The 20,631-nt window shown below is 45.0% G+C and overlaps 1 protein-coding gene across 1 annotated transcript; it reads left to right on the forward strand.

The window, feature by feature from the left end:
• The first annotated feature begins 1,292 nt into the window (after positions 1-1,292).
• LOC143281657 (glutaminyl-peptide cyclotransferase-like) lies at positions 1,293-18,200 on the forward strand. Its single transcript, XM_076586904.1, has 7 exons — positions 1,293-1,508; positions 8,401-8,559; positions 12,303-12,593; positions 12,995-13,147; positions 14,017-14,116; positions 16,799-16,915; positions 17,769-18,200. The coding sequence occupies exons 1-7, from the start codon at positions 1,425-1,427 to the stop codon at positions 17,909-17,911; spliced, it is 1,047 nt and encodes a 348-aa protein (XP_076443019.1). The 5' UTR covers positions 1,293-1,424; the 3' UTR covers positions 17,912-18,200.
• Positions 18,201-20,631: the final 2,431 nt, after the last annotated feature.

Below are 20,631 nucleotides of genomic sequence, written 5' to 3' on the forward strand. Positions count from 1 at the left end.
AGATCCTGTAATCCATGTCAACGTTCTGTGGGTTATGGAAACAAGAACATACCCAGCATGCACACCCCCGAAAACGGAGTATGGCGGCCTGCATGGTGGGGTCAATAAACATAACGGTCATACACGTAAAATGTTATATCATAGTGTTTGTGTGTATGTGACATGTCATGAGTGTATGTGTCCTGCCTGAAATCTAAATGCATGACACAGGAAACGAATGATCAGTGAGCGCCCAATGGCAGCCGTCAGTTGGCTCTACTCAGGTAGACAGCCTGTTGTGCAAATGACTCCACTTTGAGCTTGGTCTCCGACCGAGGATAGGTGCTATATCATCATCATATCATGTCACTGTTGTATTATATTGTATTGTATTGTACTGTGTATGATATTTATTGCATTGTATTGTGTTTATTACTTTTTGTCACAAGTTTTCTATGTGATGAACTCGAGCTTCTCTCCCATGGGAGAGTGCGTCGCGAGCCAAAGTGCAGCACCGTTGTTGTCTGTTGTTGTTGTTGTTTTTCTGTCTGCAAGTGTGTTTGTTTTACTATCAAAGTGGCTTTGACTACATAATTCTGCTAGAGACAAAAACCCTTTTGTTGCCTCGGGTTCTTTTACGTGCGCCGAGCGCAAACGGCTGCACACGGGACCTCGGTTTTATCGTCTCATCCGAAAGACCAGCAACTAAACAGACACCACTAACGGCCTGGTAGAGGTGGGAGGTTGGGGAGAGGTGGGGGGTGGGGGGTAAAATCCTGGTCCGTATCTGGGATTCGAACCGTGGACGCTCGCTTCCTAGTTGGCCACCGCTCCACCATTTCTCTTCCTTCCTGATATCCCGGCTGCCCCACACACGGTGTGACTGCGGCTCTCACGCGAGGACACTCCAACTTTACAGTGTTATGAGCTCCTCTGACTTAATTATAGACAAAAACTCGCGGAATGTGCACGCGCGCGCACTTCCACTATTATTCATGTACAGGGTCTTCACGTGTGTGTGTGTGTGTGTGTGTGTGTGTGTGTGTGTGTGTGCCCTCCTGAACTCGCCTCTCTCTTCTTCACTCGTTTTTAACTGAAGAAAACTGAAGGGAAAAAATAACAAAATACTGGGAGTTGGCTGGGGAGGGGATGTGTGTGTGTGTGTGTGTGTGTGTGTGTGTGTGTGTGTGTGTGTGTTGGGGGGCCGGTGGGTGGGAAGGCTGAGGGCTTGGGGGGGGATGCCGAGAGCTGAGGGCTAGAAAACAATCACGCGCGCTGCGCGAGGAGTGGAGAAGATCCGGGCAGTGCTGGGAAGTAGTGTGGTTTAGTGGACCCACCGTGTGTGCGGCGTCAGTGAGGGAGCTGCCCAGCTCAGTCCGTGATTTACCATTACATGTGTTTAGTGGTGGGTCTGTCTGCTACCCCTGTCGTCACGCCATACCACGATGAAGACAGCGACAACAACGACAACGATATGTGTGAAGTTGCTGACCCTCTGCTGGACTGCTGTGCCTCTGGTTGCACAACAGGTAATGATGATGCACTTATATAACAGTGCTTTCACACCTCTGAAAATGTCAACAATAACACTTTAGTCGGACACAAAGCACACAAAAATACTCTCTCTCTCTCTCTCTCACACACACACACACACACACATGCGCGTGCACACACACACACACACACGCGCGCGCGCGCGCGCGCGCACACACACACACACACACACACACACACACACATGCGCGTGCACACACACACATGCGCGCGCGCAAACACACAAACACTGACCGCATGCACACACAAACACGAATGGAAGGAACAGATGCTGATTCATTTAACAAAGATATTGGAATGGAATGTCTTCATTATGTGGAAACTGCTAACTGTCGTTAAAAAAAAACAAAAAAACAAAAACAAAAAAAACAACAAAAAAAAAACCTAGGCATGACATCACACTTATTGTACATTAAAAGTGAATGATCAAGTGTCCATACTTAGAAGACACACAGACAAGTAAATGGTTAAATCATGTGAAATAAGAGACCAACGGAGAAGGCACTGTGATGCAGAAAAAGGGTGCTTAACCTGCATGCTGGGGGGGGGGGGGGGGGGGGGGGGGGTGGGAGAACGAGTGAGTTCCACTGGACTTCATCATGTTCTAATTTGATTTCTGTTATCTAATTTTCAAATAATTTCCATTGGTCTGCAAAACGAATTTCATCTTCCAGAATATCATAAACCTTGCTTGCTTTTTTCCCCATCGGCGTGTTGGTTGTGCCTTCCCCTTTCTACATGCACAGTTGCCCTCGCTCAAGTCGACCTCGCTCAAGTCGACCTATCGGATAAGTCGACATATTTTTGGCCCCGGCCAGCCACTCTCTTTATCTCTGTAAAAATGCCCCGCTTAACTTGACCTCGTGTAAGTGGTTTTTCTCGCATACGTCGACCAAATTTTTTGTGCCCAGGGTAAAGCTTCCACCTCGATAAGTCGACAATGACGTCACGTTCCGAGCTAAAACCGTGATTGTTGCGAAAAACTGTCGCGTCAAACCCGATGTAACGTCCCCAACTCCCCTCCCACCCCCCCAACCCCCCAACACTCCACACCCCTCTTCCGTTGGTCCTAAATCGTCCTCCGGGGATGGGGCTCGGGGGGGCGTGGGGGTGGTGGGGGGCGTGGGGGGCGTGGGGGTGGTGGGGGGCGTGGGGGTGGGGGTACATCAGTGTCCTAAGCTGTCCCAGAAAGTCTCAGACGCAGAGATCAGTTAACGACCAAATCCTGCAAGAAAATTATTATTATTTTATTATTATTATCATTACTACTACCTTTTTTTTTTCTTTAATATCATAATGATTATTTATTTATTTATTTATTTATTTATTTATGTCAGCTTATCTATTATTTATTCTTTCAGTTTTGTTTTGTTTTCCTCAAGGCCTGACTAAGCGCGTTGGGTTACGCTGCTGGTCAGGCATCTGCTTGGCAGATGTGGTGTAGCGTATATGGATTTGTCCGAACGCAGTGACGCCTCCTTGAGCTACTGAAACTGAAACTGAAACTGTCAAGAAATCCAATACTGCATAAAAGTCATTAAAAAAAAAAGTGGTCAGCAGTATTCATAGGTCTGTTGGAACAAAGACCCAGAGAACACAAATTTAGAGGAATGCATGCCTAGGGGAGCATGGACCTGGGGGACCCTTGACCTGATTGGAAGCTCAAGTAAATTTTGGGGGGAACAAAGACCTGGGGGAACATAAGGATAACCCGTTAGAACCCGTACCCCAGAGCGTGACTCCAGGAGGCATTACCAAGAAAAGATGCAAACTCCTTTTGACAGACGGAGGACAGTTTCGATGTAATTAGGATCACGCGGTAAAGCTTCGTGAAGTCTGATGACCGAGGAGTGTTTTCTCTCGCTAGAAAGGGCCGAGCGAACCATGGACACAGCCAGTGTGGACAGACATGCACGTGATCATCGTTGATCAGCGTCACGGCAATAGGGCTTGCACGAGTCTGAGGTCAGGCCACGATCAGATTTTTTTTTTTTTTTTTTCGTTCTTTGAAAGAAAGCATGACCGACCAGCTTCTTCATCCTGACGATTCTCTCTCTCTCTCTCTCTCTCTCTCTCTTCCGTTCCTTATCCTTCGTCATGTTTTGCAGAGGGCGTGTGACTCAGAAAAGTCTGACATGTGAACACCACCCGCCCCCTCTACACCCCTCCCCCCCTCCCCTCTCTGTCATCACTCCTACTCTTTTCCTTTCTGTTTTCCAGTGTTGTGCCAGACTTACAAAACTCCCGCTGTGCATGCACGCCTTTCTACCACACACACACACACACATATATATGGACACACTCTCTCTCTCTCTCTCTCTCTCTCTCACACACACTCACACACATGGCCACAAACACACACACACATATCAACACACGCACACATATTGACACACGAACACACACATATGGACACACGAACACACACATATGGACACACACACACATATATGGACACACGAACACACACATATGGACATACACACACACCTATGGAAACACACACACACACACACACACACACACACATAGTATCTCTGTCTCTCTCTGTCTCTCTGTGTCTCTGTCTCTGTCTCTCTCAAACTCAAGCCAGCCTTGATGGCCGGCACATTCTTACTGCCCCCCCCCCTTTCCCTCCTCCCTCTCTGTCTCTTCAAGCTGTGAGGACACGTATGTCACCACTTTTATAACTTCCAACACGGCAGCCGTTTCTTGTACACTTCAACATCATGAAGCTTGTTCCTGCATGGCAAGTCAATCATCGCGTGTAAAAGATATGTCACTATTTCTTTCTTTTTTTTCTCTCTCTCTTCTTTCTAATTATCGCGGCATAATATCCAGCTCTTTAATTAAAATCCGTGCTGTCACTGTAAACAATACCGAAACTAAACTTTGCTGTTTGTTTAGAAAATGAGTAGTTGTATTGTAGTTTTGTTTTATTCAATTTCATGTTACTTATATTTATACGTGTTTTGTTTTCCATTTAACAGAGCTGATATCTGCGTTGTTATATTACCACTTTTAAGAATACTGCGGCCACTGCTTAACTGCGTTCAGCCTGAAGACTAATGCTGTCACTGCCGGTCCAATATGTATATCTGAACTTCGGTCAGTCCTTTCAGGTTGTATATCATGATCCATCGAAAAGAAATGGCTGTGTCACTTTTCGTTAGTCATCGAAAATAATCTACGGTGCATTTTTTCTTTATTCATCGGAAAGATTTTAATGTACCATTTTTTTTTTCACTGAAAATGTGTGCCATTCCTTAGTTATTTCCATGTGACTTGTCACCATTTTATCATTTACAGGCCACGCAGAATCGGGCAATGTATCATTTCGAATACCTGTGCAATATGTTTTTTTTAAAAAGATTTCACGATCTATCTCATAATTTCACTATTCCGAGAGCGTTTGTTTCCTTTTTTTTTTTCTTTTTTTTTTTTCAACACATGCGTTATCTTTCTATTTCCAGTTCTGAGCTACATAGCTGTTAGCTGTTTTCACGATTTGTTGTCATCTGATTACAAGAATCATGTCATTATTTCTGTCCGTGTCATGACTCCGCCGATTTCAAAAGACAGTGATTTCTTGTTCATTCCCGGCTGGACTTGATGTATGTCTTTATCATTTCCGAGACCTGTGCCACCCCGTTCCCGTCCACCCGCCCCCCCCCCCTCCCCCCCCCCCACACACACACATCCACACCCCCTTCCCCCCACACCCACACCCCCTTCCCCCCACATCCACTCCCCCTTCCCCCCACATCCACTCCCCCTTCCCCCCACTCACCCACGTCCGACTTCTCACCCCCTCTCGGCACCCACTGTATGTTTGATCTGAAATGCCGATACGTGTCTGAATCACCTTGTCGTGAATTGGCACTAAGACAAGCAGAAGAATGAGAAACCATGCAATCCTTTCTTTGTTTCCAACAGCTGTATCGTCACCTCAAGTCAGATGCCACAACTTGGTAACGTTCGGTAGCGACGAGAGAGGCAACGCGGCCGAGCTTTCACGAGTGATGTATGAGGGCCAACATACGTGTCATACACGCGAACATGTAAATATATATGTCCGTGGTTGTACACCTCTCCCTGTGAGTGACACACCGTGCATCCAGCAACGCCTCTCGCCTTCACAGCACCGAGTGCCGTAGAGCGGAATGAAGTGCCCTGCACAAGACAACGACAACGAAATAAAACGAAGTCGGAAAAGACAAAGAATATGACTGCAGTTTGATTTCAAGAGTCCAGTTTTCCTTACCTCACCACCGCCTTCCAATAAATAGATCTTTAACTCACTCAGTACGGCCAGTCCTCTCTTCTCCTCTACACAGACCCCTCGGATGTCCAGTGGGTGTCTCAATGACCCAACCTTTAGCTTCCGTCGTCAGAATTGTGGTATTCTTTGTCAACATTCACCTCTTCAGTATAAGAGCCTTCCGCTTGCAATATTTTGATGATGGTAATTGGGGTGAAACGCTGTTAACGTCGTCTCTTTCGCCGTTCGTATGGAGAGAGTTAAGGCCTACGGCTGCCTAAACAGCTTAACTTGAAAAACAACAAACACAAAAAACCCGGCTATGCATGTACAAATTCATTCCCCTCTTTTTAACAAAAAACAAACAAAAAACAACAACAACAACAAAAAACCCGGCCAAAAACGAAGACAGGCAAAGCACAGAACTGACTGATGTTTCAGAAAGTGAATTCTAATCACGGCACCTCTAGTGAAAGCTTAACAAAAGATACCTGAAGAAAACTCAAACGTATGACTGATTGATCGTTGAGGGGGTACCCGCTGTCTGCTGGGTGCAGTGACTGATTACAGCGTTTGCATCTTATGAAATAATACTGGTTGCAAGTATGAATAACCACATAAAAAAAGAACCCACAAAGTATGCCTTACTTTACACGCAACACAGAGCTGAGTTCAACAACATATTGGCTGACGTCGTTAAGGTCTTGGGCCTTGGGTTGGTGAAGGAAGTTTGCGTTGTTTACGGGGATGAGTCCTGACAACATCAACACGGAGTCGATATACTTGCATATCACGACATAAACATGGAGTCGATATAATTACTCAAGACAACATAAACGTGCAGTCGATACACTTATATATGACAACATAAACATGCAATCGATATAATTACACACGACAACGTAAAGATGCAGTCTATATACTTACATATGTCAACATAAACATGCATTCGATACACGTACACTTGCATTGTCTATCTCTATGGAGATTTTTGAACGAGTGCATGTGTAATGTACATGTTAAGGAAGATTGTCAACTGGATTAAACTGAAGACAAGACGGTATGCTGACTCTCCTGACAACATATCTTACTCTCCCGGCCATCCACTCTGATCAAGTCTGGGACGTCGCTAAAATTATGATCTGAGAAACACAGTTGTGAGATAACCCCTCTCCCCCTCCCCCCCCCCACTCTCCATACTTATTCCGCAACAAACCTGACCTGTAAGCTCTGTCTTATCTCAGTGAGGTGACAGCCCTTCACTGACACCCTGACCTGTAAGCTCGGTCTTATCCCAGTGGGGTGACAGTCATTCACCAACGAACGAACTTGCCAGCAGAATTCGTGGAGTTAACAAGTTTAGAGGAGTGTTGGTGAGTTTTCTTATCACAAGAAGAGCCTCTGTTGTGCTTCATAGTCTTTTGCCCATACAGTATGGAGATGAACAGATAACACTTCTGCTCGTTTACCTCTCTCTCTCTCTCTTTCATTCTATACGCCCTGAAATGAGTTTGCAGTTGTTATACGTTCTTTGTGAGAGTAATTATGTTCGCCTATCTGCATAACAGGCAAGAAGAGGTGATTTGTCAGTGCCGGACATATTATTTACAGTTCGTGTTTCAATCTTATCACTACCCAGTTTAATTTTCAATCTTATCAGTGACGGTTCAGTTCGTGTTTCAATCCCAGTGAAAGGAGACCGCCTGCCTGTTCTCTTTCGTTACAGTCTTTGTAATGCGAACCAGGTTCGCTGACTTGTGTATAAGCAAAACTCCCAAACAGCTGTTCCTGTTGATTTCTGCTGAAACCGTGAACACTCCGTTTCAAACGAGATTTACACTGCACACAACAAAGCCCACCCCCATTCGCTCTTCTGTGTGTGTGTGTGTGTGTGTGTGTGTGTGTGTGTGTGTTTTAGTTTAACGTCTTTTCACTTTAGAGAGAGAGGTAGGGGGAAGAAAGAGAGAGAAAGGAAGTGTGTGTATGTGTGTGTGTGTGCGCGTGCGCACAGTAGAAGGGAAGGGTTAGTCAGGCCTTGTCAGCCATGAGCGTGCCTGCATCAGACGTGGACAACGCCCTTCCTAGATCTTCGTCAGCGAAGCCAGGCCATGATGATTGGTGTGTGTGTGTGTGTGTGTGTGTGTGTGTGTGTGTGTGTGTGTGTGTGTGTGTGTGTGTGTGTGTGTAAAAGGAAACAGTAGAAGGGAAGGGTTAGTCAGAACAGTAGCCTACAATCAACATTCCGAAAATCATGTATTAATAAATAACATAAATTAATAAATTATATAAAATATAATAAAAATAATAATGAAAATCAGCTTCAACACCTGGAAATCACACCACAGAAACATTGCAGTTAGACTGCTATTCGACAGGGATCTAACTATCCAGTAAATAAGAGTGTATGTACGCGTGTATGTGGATGTGTGCGTGTGTGTGTGCATGTGTGTGTGTGTGTGTGTGCATGTGTGTGTGCGCGCGCGCGCGCCTGGATGTGCAGAGTGGACAGAAAAAGAATGGCGGACAGCTGTGGAATGTTTGAATTTGTTGCTGGATTTTTTTGTTTGTTTGTTTGTTTTTTGTTTTGTTTTGTTTTTTTGTGACAGACTCCGGGATGCGGTTCTCTGGCGAGCACGTTCACCTTGGACAATCTGCACAACGTGTCCGTGGGGATGTCCATCGACGTGTTACGCAAGTCTGCATTGCCTCCCCTGCTTGCAGTGCCCAGAGTGCCTGACACTCCTGGCAGTCTCTTTGCTCGATCTGTAGGAACTGTGTGTGTGTGTGTGTTGTGTGTTGTGTGTGTTGTGTGTGTGTGGGGGGGGGGGGGAGGGGGTTGGAGGGGTGTGTGTGTTGTGTGTGTGTGTGTGTGTGTTTTCTTCAGTTTAACGTCTATTCACTATAAGTGTTTTTAGACAGAAAGGAGTAAAGTGGTGAGTAAAGGAAAGGGAATGCATGTGAATATTAGTGTAAAAAAAGTGTTCATGTTATGTATCAGAGGAAAAGTATATTATAAGAAAAAGTCTAAAGAGATTTGGTGTGTATTTAATGAGGTGTCATTGGAGGGAGAATATGTATATGCATATCAACAAGTATTAACCTACAACAATGTAAATATAAATAGCAGTATTAATTATAATACATCAAAGGAGGATACCAACTGGACTGGAGGTTAAAATTTCTGAAAACATTTTAAGCAATGAATAATCATTCAAAATCTTTTCAGTGGCTAATGAAATATTGGAAGAAAAGTCATCAACTACATCTTTTGGAATTAACTGTCTTATGCTCGGACAATGAATACAGATATTTGCTTACCGCATATACATTTTATATTTTTAGAAAATTTTGTACCAAAGGCATTTAAACGAAGTTTATACATTAGACTTGTAATTTGTCTTGAATGTGCTGCTGGTGTCGAATTTAGAAAATGTTTGGGATTAGCTGCATTCTTTGTGTTTACACAACATTGGTAATATTGATTATTTGAATCTATAAGTAATTTCTTAAATCGATTTCTAGATACATTTTCTATACAACTATGCATTCATGTAGATCTAACTGGATGTCAAGTTGTATTGCGCCTTCGAAATTACGTGCTGCTCTTCTAGCTGCTTGGTCTACCCACTCATTTGAAGATATTCCACAGTGCGAAGGTACCCAACAGAAAGTTATTTTAATGCCCTGTTTTGTCAGTTGGTGAATAATATGTTTTATTTCTATTGTCATCTCAATTCGCTTCTTTGAATTTGGAGATTCTATAGCTTGTAATACTGACTTTAGGGGAATGACAGTAGGTACTTTTGCAATTTGCTTGTCTTTTGATTCCATAGCACTAATGATATCTGATGCAAATGTATTAATGGATGTCATAGACTGTATCGTCTTAGCTCTTTTAGCAAAATCTTTTTGTGAACTCAAATTAGCTTCTTCTTTTGAAAATGTTTAATATGCGAAAGATTTGATAACGAATTTCGCGGCTGAAGCTTTCCTTTGTTCATCAAGAGATAAAACACCTGCTTCTCTGTAAGTCCCTAAATTTGATGTAAGAATGGGCACACCTTGAGCGAGTTTATAAGCCTTACAATCAATGCTTTGCAGCTTCTATAGCAAATGCAGTGGGGCACTGAAAAATACCTCTTGAGCGTATGTCAAGCGTGAACGTACGAGGGAGGTAGCGAGATATATCAACGCTTTGGTATCTTGCCCCCAGTGCTGTTTACAAATTATTTTAAGGAAATTTAGACCTTTTCTTGCTTTGTTTAGTATATAGTCAATATGATAATTCCACGAAAGCTTTGAAGAAAGATAGACTCCCAAAAAATTAACAGATTGTGTATATCTGATGGTAGTACCATTTATTGTAAACACGGGGAGCTTTTCTGGGTCTGATCCTGTATTAAATAGCATCATATCTGTTTTTTCTAAGGACAATGCTAAGTCATTTTCTGTCATAAAGTTGCTGATTTTATCAAGTTCCCGCTGGTATATTTTCTTTATGTAATTCAATGTCCTAGTAGGCGTTTTATTTTTCATTGTCACCTTCATCCATAAACATTTGTTTTTCCTTCTTTATCTTCTGTCTGCAAGTGTATTTGTTTTACTAGCGAAGTGGATTTTTCTACAGGATTTTTCAATGCATAATCTTTTTTTTTCCTTGGGTGCTTTTACACGTGCTAAGTGCAGATCCCACCAGATGGGATCTCAGTTTTTCGTCTCAGCTGAATGGCTAGCACCGAGACTACCACACAAGGTCTAGCTAAGGAAGGAGGCGGGGCAGGAGGGGTGGGGTGGGGGGTCTGAGGTAAAAATCCTTGTTGGTCCGTATGGGATTCGAACCCGTGGACCTTCTCTTCCCACATTACCACCGGGCCACCACTGTCCCACGTTTCAACAATCGTGTTAACATTTCTCCATCAATCAACAACGGTTTGGTTTTTTGGGGTTTTTTTTTTTCCCCCTTCTTTTTAAAGAGAAACCAGAGGTTAGGGTTGGAGAATGGTTAAGACGCTCATCTGGCCAGTACAGTGTCCGTGAGGGCGTGGGTTCGAATCCCGCTCTCGCCCTTTCTCCCAAGTTTGACTGGAAAATCAGACGAAGCGTGTAGTCATTCGGATGAGGTGATAAAGCGAGGTCCCGTGTGCTGTTGTGTTGTGATATGGTGGTATGTTGTAACATCGTGTTGTTCTGTGACATGGTGTTGTGCTGTGACATGGTGTTGTGTTGTGACGTGGTGTTGTGTTGTGACGTGGTGGTGTGTTGTGACGTGGTGGTGTGTTGTGACATGGTGTTGTGTTGTGACGTGGTGTTGTGTTGTGACGTGGTGTTGTGTCATGGTGTTGTGTTGTGACGTGGTGGTGTGTTGTGACGTGGTGGTGTGTTGTGACATGGTGTTGTGCTGTGACGTGGTGGTGTGTCATGGTGTTGTGTTGTGACGTGGTGGTGTGTTGTGACGTGGTGGTGTGTTGTGACGTGGTGGTGTGTTGTGACATGGTGTTGTGCTGTGACGTGGTGGTGTGTCATGGTGTTGTGTTGTGACGTGGTGGTGTGTTGTGACGTGGTGGTGTGTTGTGACGTGGTGGTGTGCTGTGACGTGGTGTTGTGTTGTGACGTGGTGTTGTGTTGTGACGTGGTGGTGTGTTGTGACATGGTGTTGTGCTGTGACGTGGTGGTGTGTCATGGTGTTGTGTTGTGACGTGGTGGTGTGTTGTGACGTGGTGGTGTGTTGTGACGTGGTGGTGTGCTGTGACGTGGTGTTGTGACGTGGTGGTGTGTTGTGACGTGGTGGTGTGTTGTGACGTGGTGGTGTGTTGTGACATGGTGGTGTGTTGTGACGTGGTGGTGTGTTGTGACATGGTGTTGTGTTGTGACGTGGTGTTGTGTTGTGACGTGGTGGTGTGTTGTGACGTGGTGGTGTGTTGTGACATGGTGTTGTGTTGTGACGTGGTGGTGTGTTGTGACGTGGTGGTGTGTTGTGACGTGGTGTTGTGTCATGTTGATGTGTTGTGACGTGGTGGTGTGTTGTGACGTGGTGGTGTGTTGTGACATGGTGTTGTGTTGTGACGTGGTGGTGTGTTCTGACATGGTGGTGTGTTGTGACATGGTGTTGTGTTGTGACATGGTGTTGAAGTCTGGATGTGAAAAGGCCTGACTAAGCGCGTTGGGTTACGCTGCTTGTCAGGCATCTGCTTGGCAGATGTGGTGTAGCGTATATGGATTTGTCCGAACGCAGTGACGCCTCCTTGAGTTACTGATACTGATACTGATACTAATAAACACACACACACACACACACACACACACACACACACACACACACACACAAGCAGTCGTGCTTACTCCACTACCCTCATGAAATATTAAAAAGAAATGTTTTGTCTCTTTTCCATTCCCCTCCTCTTCCCTCCCCCCACCCCTTCCCCCTCCCCCTCCCCCCGTGCCCTCCATCCCCCCGCACCCCCCCCCCCCTGCCCCCCGCCACCCCCAACACCACCACCCCAAAAAACAGCACATCACGAAGTGGATGACCGCAGCGGGGTGGTCAGTGGAAGAGGACACCTTCCTGGACAGCACGCCTCTTTACGGGCACCGACGCTTCACCAACGTCGTCGCCACGTTAAACCCCAACCGATCGCGCCGCGTGGTTGTGGCCTGCCACTACGACTCCAAACTGATGCCAGGGCCCCAGGCGTTCGTCGGGGCCACGGATTCCGCGGTGCCGTGCGCTCTGATGCTGGACTCTGCCCTGCAGCTCCGTCACTTCCTCGTGGAGAGGGAAAACCCTACTGCTGCTTCTTCGGTGAGGGGGTGGGTGGGGGTGGCGGTGGGGAGGGGGGGGGGGCTTGGGGGGGATGTGGTGTGGGGGATAGGGGAGGGTGTCGTGTGTATTGTGTGTATTGTATTGTGTGTATATATGTATGTTCGTTCTATAGTTTAGCGCCTTTTCATTATTAGTGATGTTAAACGAGTGTGTGTGTGTATGTATGTTCGTTCTTTAGTTTAGTGTATTGATGTAACGATTCCCCCCTTTGTTTATTTGACTGTTTTCCCTTCGAGGGATGGATGGAAAGACAAAAAAAAACATTGTCTTGTCCACTCTATCTTTCTCAGAAAATAAAATGTGTTCAAATTCAAATTCTGTCAGGCCCAAATATATCACATTTCCACGCGTACTTTTTTTTCTTTCTTTTTTCCACCCAGGGTCTGACGGTCCAGTTCATCTTCTTTGACGGGGAAGAGGCGTTTGTACAGTGGAGACCTACGGACTCTCTCTACGGCTCTCGTCATCTGGCTCAGCGATGGGCCGACTTGACGGATCCCGTGTGGCCGAAACTGAACCACCTGCAGACTATCGTCAGTTACCTTCTTGTTATAGTCTTCTTGGTGCCCAACACTCAGCTTATATCACAGACTGACATACGTTTATAGTTGGGCCAATAGCAAAGTGAGAGCTGTATCATCAATGGTCTTTCTAATGCAATGGGAAATCATTTACAGTGAAGGACTATGACTCTCAAACTAGGAGGCAAAATTGCACTGGCTCTCAGTGCTGCAGCCTTGGGGGTTAGTTGGTCTTTTGGGAACCAACCCCAACGCCGACTGTCCTAAAACCCTCTTGGCTGAGAGAGTGGGGATGTAACCTGGGCAAGACACTCTCCACTATGATCAAAGTCTAGCCCAGATGGTCGGGACAGCAGTTGCCTCATCTGCTGTACTGATGGTCATAGTCCAACGCAACTTTCATACAGTCTTCTTGGTGATGTGACGTTGTTGTTATTGTTGTTGTTGTCGTCGTCGTCGTTGTCGTTGTTGTTGTTGATGATGATGATGATGATGATGATGATGAAATTATATAGAGTTCTCTTCAACTGGTTGTTGTAAAACGTGACGGGGGATCAGCCCAGACATGGCCTCTTTGTTAGGAAGGCTGGGCAATGAGCAATATGATTTGGTTTTGATTTTGTTGGTGGGCTATGTTGTGTGTGTGTGTGTGTGTGTGTGTGTGTGTGTGTGTGTGTGTGTGTGTGTGTGTGTGTGTGTGCGCCTACGTTCGTGCATGTGTGTGTATGTTTGTGCATGCGTTCATGCGTGCCAGTGCGTGCGTGCGCGCGCGCGAGTGTGTATATGTATGTATGTATGTGTGTATGTATGCGTGTGTGTGTGTCTGTGTGTCTGTGTGTGTCTGTATCTGTGCTTAATGAGTTTTTCTCCTTTGTTTTCAGGAAGTGTTCATACTGCTGGACCTGATCGGCACTTCAGACACCCAGTTCCGCAACCGTTTTCCGCAAACCACAGGAGTGTACAACAAACTGCGGAATATCGGTATGGTCCAGTGCGTTGAACCCCTGCAGCATGTGTGACCACAGGTTAAGGTTAGGTCAAAGGTTAGGCTGAATTTCCCGTGGCCTTTTATACAGTCATCGGGTCAGTGAATTCATAACCATGGTTTAACTCTCTCCATACGAACGGCGAAAGAGACGACGTTAACAGCGTTTCACCCCAATTACCACCATCAAAATATTGCAAGCGGAAGGCTCTTATACTGAAGAGGTGAATGTTGACAAAGAATACCACAATTCTGACGACGGAAGCTAAAGGTTGGGTCATTCAGACACCCACTGGACATCCGAGGGGTCTGTGTAGAGAAGAGAGGACTGGCCGTACTGAGTGAGTTAAAGCGTTGTACTTTCAATCTGAGAGTCCCGGGTTCGGCGCCTGGTGGGTAAAGGGTGGAGATTGTTCCGATCTCCCAGGTCAACATAATGTGCAGACCTGCTTGTGCACTGAACTCCCTTCGTGTGTATACGCAAGCATAAAATCAGATACGCTCGTTAAAGATCCTGTAATTCATGTCAGCGTTCTGTGGGTTATGGAAACAAGAACATACCCAGCATGCACACACCCCGAAAACGGAGTATGGCTGCCTGCATGGCGGGGTAAAAAAAAACCGGTCGTACACGTAAAAGCCCACTCGTGTACACACTAGTGAACTTGGGGGTTGCTGCCCACGAACGAAGAAGAAGAAGAAGAATCATGGTGTGTAGGGAAGTCGGGACTTAATCCACTCTTTCAGCTCCTTTAGCCTCACCCAGCCGAGGTCAGGAACCTATCTACGCCTGGGTGGAGAGAAGAGAATCGGAGTACAATGCCTCCCCCCCCCTCCCCCAGCTCCCCAAAAAGCGGAGTATGGCTGCCTACATGGCGGGGTAAAAACGGTCATGCACGTAAAAGCCTACTCTTATACATACGAGTGAACGTGGGAGTTGCAGCCCACAAACGAAGAAGAAGAAGTAGATGAAGAAGAAGCCTTTCCCAGGACAAAACCACCATGCCGAAACGGTGTCTCCAACCCTGATCACTGGTGAGCACTGGACCAGCCTGGAGCCACTTGCATTGCTAGGACGGAAGAGCCCAGTATGGTCGGTCATAACCCGCCACAAACTGTGTGTAGTATGGAACTGACCACAATATGGCGTAGTTTGGTCAACGTAGGCATTTAGTCACGTGTAACTGTCAAAAAGTTAGAACCAACCAATGCATCTGACACCTGCAGAAGTCTAACAACGCCCCGACCAATTCTGCTAATGCCCCCCCCCCACCCCCCCACCCCCCCGGTCCCACACCCTCCCAAGCCTCTCACCCACTGTTCTGTATGACCAGCTGCAGAACTTTGATATGGTTCAGCGTGTGTGGTCCCTGCAGTATGTCCATGACTATATCATAAACTGCAGGACATGTTTGGCTTTACGTCAGCCAGTTTTCATAAACTGTGCCAAACTGTGCTCTGAAGATGTTATGATATTAATCTTTAACCAATGTTTGCAAATTCATTTTGTTCAGCCATCTTTCTTTTACGTTGTTTATTTCATGGTTGTTTTAACGATTGCTTTTTATTTGTATTTTTAGTTTGTTTAAGTTTTTGGTATGTTGTTATTTTTTTTATTTCCTTGACCATTTCACATTCTTGAATAGTATATCTACTCTGTGTTTGACAGAGAGTGTGAGTTACATCACAATTAATATGCTGATGTCATCATGTTGTTGTTGTTTTTTACGTCAGTAAAGCGAGATATGCTGTACAAGCTGTCTGGAGTTTCATCCTGAGACAGTGACAGAAAAGACAAACAACATATTGCAGAAAGTGGCTTGCAACCTGACTGCTGTCAAGCCATGTAGTAGATATTCCCCAAATTCTGTGTGGACACATCGACGTGATACAATGAACGAAGTGGTATACAAAGCACTTTTTTCTTCTTTTTTTCCCCCTTGTTATTTATTTATTTATAGTCTGTTCATCTAAGATGATGATATTAGATTTTTTTTTCCTTGCGAAATGAAGCAAGCGGCATAGAACGGACTAACATCATTTTGCTTAAAAGATAGTAAAGAGTGGTAATTCTCTCCATAAACAAGGTACACAACTTCTCGTCAATGCTGCTTACGTTACCGATTCAGCCAGCACACAGGTAAATAAAAAGGTACATTGGAACAAACCCAGACACTTTCTCATAAAAGAAAAAAAAGGTCGCCGGGCTTATCCTTATACCGATCATTCGACATGTGCACACAGCAGCAAGGACAGAATAAATGTGCAAACACAAATAAGCTTTTTTTCAAGACTGGCATAGTCTCTTTAACCCCGAACAATCCACACAGAACACACGGACAATACAGAACAAACACATGATTGCCTCGGTGGTTTTACGACTTGAAATTGAAACAATGAGGCCAGGAGATCAAATGATTAACAAATACTAAAGAGTGGTAATTCTCTCCATAAACAAGGTAGCCTACACCATTTCATTTTGCTTGTTGACAAAATGGATGAAGCAGAAAACACCGCACTAACAGATTTTTGGTGTTGAAAAAAATAAAGGAAGTGGCAAAGAGTGGACTGACACTTGCTGGTGTGTGTTTTCCTTTTCCTTCTTTCTTTTTCTTTTTTTTCTTTCTTTTATCTCTTTTTTTTTCTTCATTTGTTTGCTTCTTTCGTTCCCTCCACAGAAATATGTCTGAAGAACAAAGGTTACCTGACGACCACCCAGAACCCCCAGCCACTGTTCACGTCCCAGCAGGATTATAATGTGGTGGAGGACGATCACATCCCTTTCTGGCAAAGAGGTGAGTCACTGCAGGAAGGGTTGTGGAGGTGCGTGCGTGCGTGTGTGTGTGTGTGTGTGTGTGTGTGTGTGTACCTTGAGTATTGTGCCTCTGTGTGTGCGCGCGCGCGTGTTTGTGTGTGTGTGTGTGCGCGTGTGTGTGAGTGCCTCTGTGTGTGTGTGTGTGTGGGTGGGTGGGTGCCTTTGAGTGTGTGTGTGTGTGTGTGTGTGTGTGTGTGTGTGTGTGTGCGTGTGTACCTTGAGTATGTGTGCCTCTCTCTTCTCTGTGTGTGTGTGTGTGTGTGTGTGTCCCAAGGACACAACTCCATGCCGAAACGGGGCCTTGAACCCTCATCAATTGTGTGAACACAGAATCAGACGTCCAACACCCAACCGATAAACACACACACACACACACACACACACACACACACACACACACACACACACACACACACACACACACATATATATATATATATATATATATATATATGTGTGTGTGTGTGTGTGGAGAGAGAGAGAGAGAGAGAGAGAGATAGTTTAGGCCATGGCCCCATTTGAAGGGGCGATTACATATTTTGTATACAAAAATCCGCATAAGGATATGATCTTTTTGCATGCTTACACAAACAAAGATGTGTTATATATCACCAATCATGAAACTACGTCTTTTTAAGGACTTGCAAATGAATATTATAGCAAGATTCGACATACAGTTATGATTTTTAGTAGACAGAAGTAACAGGTATACCAACCGAAAATCACTGAGAAGAGAGAGAGAGAGAGAGAGAGAGAGAGAGAGATACACCACGACACACACTCACACAGTCTCACCAGCTCTGCTATGCCGCTGTCCTACCCAAATGTTGCAGGTGTCCCTGTGGTTCACCTCATCACGGTCCCATTCCCCGGGGTTTGGCACACACCACTGGACACGGAGAGTGTCCTGGACTTCCCCCGTGTCGACAACCTGGCCCGCGTCCTCAGGGTCTTCCTCACCGACCTGCCTCTCTGAGCACCCACCACCTCCACCACCTCCAACAGCAGGGCCTGGAGTTGGGCGGGAGTTGTAGCTTCGTGATGTGCTTATGGCACATCGGGGGTGATTCCTCTGTGTGTGTGTGTGTGTGTGTGTGTGTGTGTGTGTGTGTGTGCGTGTGTGTGTGTGTGACTGTGCCCTTTTTGGATTTTTTTTTGGGGGGTTAAGTTCACATGCCTCTCTGTGCGTGCGTGCGCGCCTCTGTGTGTGTGTATGTGTGTGATTGTGATTGTGCGCGCTTAAACACACACACACACACACACGCGCGCGCGCAAAAAAAAAAAAAAAAAAAAAAACATCGTTCTCACACACGCACACAGACACATACACACACCCACCACCATGTAAAATTAGAAATCTGCTCTACATATTTGGTTTAGGAATTGTGAGTCTGTTGAAATTGTGAAGGTGTTCATCACGTGGTTTAATTAAACAGCGCCAGATTGATTCTTGTCACTTCACTGGCATTCTGCCTTCGAAACACATACATATTATTATGTCTATTCAACGTATGGTCTTACTTTGTTATTACGCCCGAGTTTTCATGTAATTAAATATCTTAATTTACGTAAATTACTAACAAGACTCGGAACTGGTACTCTGCTGTTACGCTCACATTTTTTAAATTTCCGTAGGGCAAATGCGATTCGAAATTTCACCTGCCCTTTTTGTACAGATTGTCCGGAACCTGAATTACATTTTTTGTTAGCTTGTCCGAAGTACACTGACTTTGGATTAAACTCATATCTGTTAGATATTATAGATTTCCTTCGTTATTCAAGCTAGCACTGCTGCTGTTAAGTACCAAGCGAGGACATAATTTCAAGACTCGGTAAATGTGTGTACAAAGCATATTCATTAAGAAAAGAAGCAATCGGGAATGTATGTATTAACTGTTTTCATTGTCTCCATGATTGAATATGAACTCCATTTGCATGTGCCAAAGGCCTAACAAATTAAACCATTTTAACTTCGATTTTGATGTACCAACCACCCACCCTCATGCACGCACGCACGCGCATACACACAGACATCCACCCACCACTAGCACGTGCACCGTGCACGCACACACACATTTTACCATCGCTCACATGCACACACACACACACATCCACCCAGCACTAGCACATGCACGCACACACACACACACATTCACCCACCACTTGCACATGCACCGTGCACGCACACACACATTTTACCATCGCTCACATGCACACAGACGTCCACCCAGCCACCCACGGCGTCCCCTGTGTCTGGTGCGATGGGTACATGGGACTGAACCCCATGTTCTGGTATCGGAGCTCTCCTCGTGTTGTCAGGAGACCTTATGGGTTTGATTGAGAATAAAATAACTGGTCTCTGTTCTTTAATAGAAATAATAATGGTAATGACAATAACATTAATGATAGTAAATGTTCTTAGTCCGCCTCTACTCTCTCTCTCTCTCTCACTCACTGTGTGTGTGTGTGTGTGTGTGTGTGAATACGCACGAACGTGTACACACGTATATGCACGAAAGAAGGCCAAGTACCATGCATACATACAAGTCTGATCAAAAGTCAGCGTTATTATTTCCGAAGAGATATGACACCAGCTGTGTGACAAGCTGTTACACTGACAATACAAGCAGTGGGCCAAGCGCTGACACACACACACACACACACACACACACACACAGTTTCCGTTTCAATGAGGCGTGGGCGCATGCGGACTGATCCAAAAACGCACCCCCACATCTGCTTAAACACACACACACACACACACGAGTCTGGGTTCGCCTGTACTGCTCCTTGATATTTACCGGTACACTTTAATATACACTTAATAAAACAAAACGGAACTGAATTTAAAAACAACAACAACAAACAAAAAAAAAAAAAACCCAAATCATCTATCATATGACTAATCTCCCTTGATCTTTTAAACTGTGTACTTGCACAACTCGCCGGAATGGAGAATCTCGTGTCAACGAAGGAATCATTATCAGTTTTGATCAACTGTGCAGTGTTGTTTTACAGACAGAGTGAGAGTAAGAGAAACTGAGAGAGGAACACACACACACACACAAATTAAAAGAAAATGTACAAAAAAAGAGGAAGGAGAATAAAGCACGTTAATTCTGCATACAATAACATGCTATGCAATGGCAATTATGAAATTACATATATTTACAAGTGTTCCGAGAAGAGTTGTTATGCATGTGTAAACGCGAGCGCATAAGCACACACACGTGCATACAAAAGAAAACATGCATGCACGCACATACACTGACACACACACACACACACACATTATAAATACACCGTTGGCTGGTGGTCGTTCTGTTTATTACAGTCTAGTAACAGCATGAATACACTCCATATTCAACTCAGGTACTCTAGTACATGTCTACAAGTCTCACTCACACAACCGCAGTGAAGAAATTAATGCAGTGAGCTAAGTTACATACACAGTGTCGAGAAGAAAAAAAAACACACACACACACCAAAACAGCAGCAGGAATGTGGCGGGAACAACTCACGAGGATCTCTCACATACAGACAGTTAACATTATCCATGAGAACACACCAGAAATCTTCATGAAAACTATAACAGAATCGCTCATAAAGACACAATGATCATCCACTCAGATGATGTGCACGCACATCGGAACACACCCACATCTCTGACACAAACAAGAACACAGACACAGAGCC

The sequence above is a fragment of the Babylonia areolata genome, chromosome 4, assembly GCF_041734735.1.
Source record: "Babylonia areolata isolate BAREFJ2019XMU chromosome 4, ASM4173473v1, whole genome shotgun sequence".
NCBI lineage: Eukaryota > Metazoa > Mollusca > Gastropoda > Neogastropoda > Buccinidae > Babylonia > Babylonia areolata.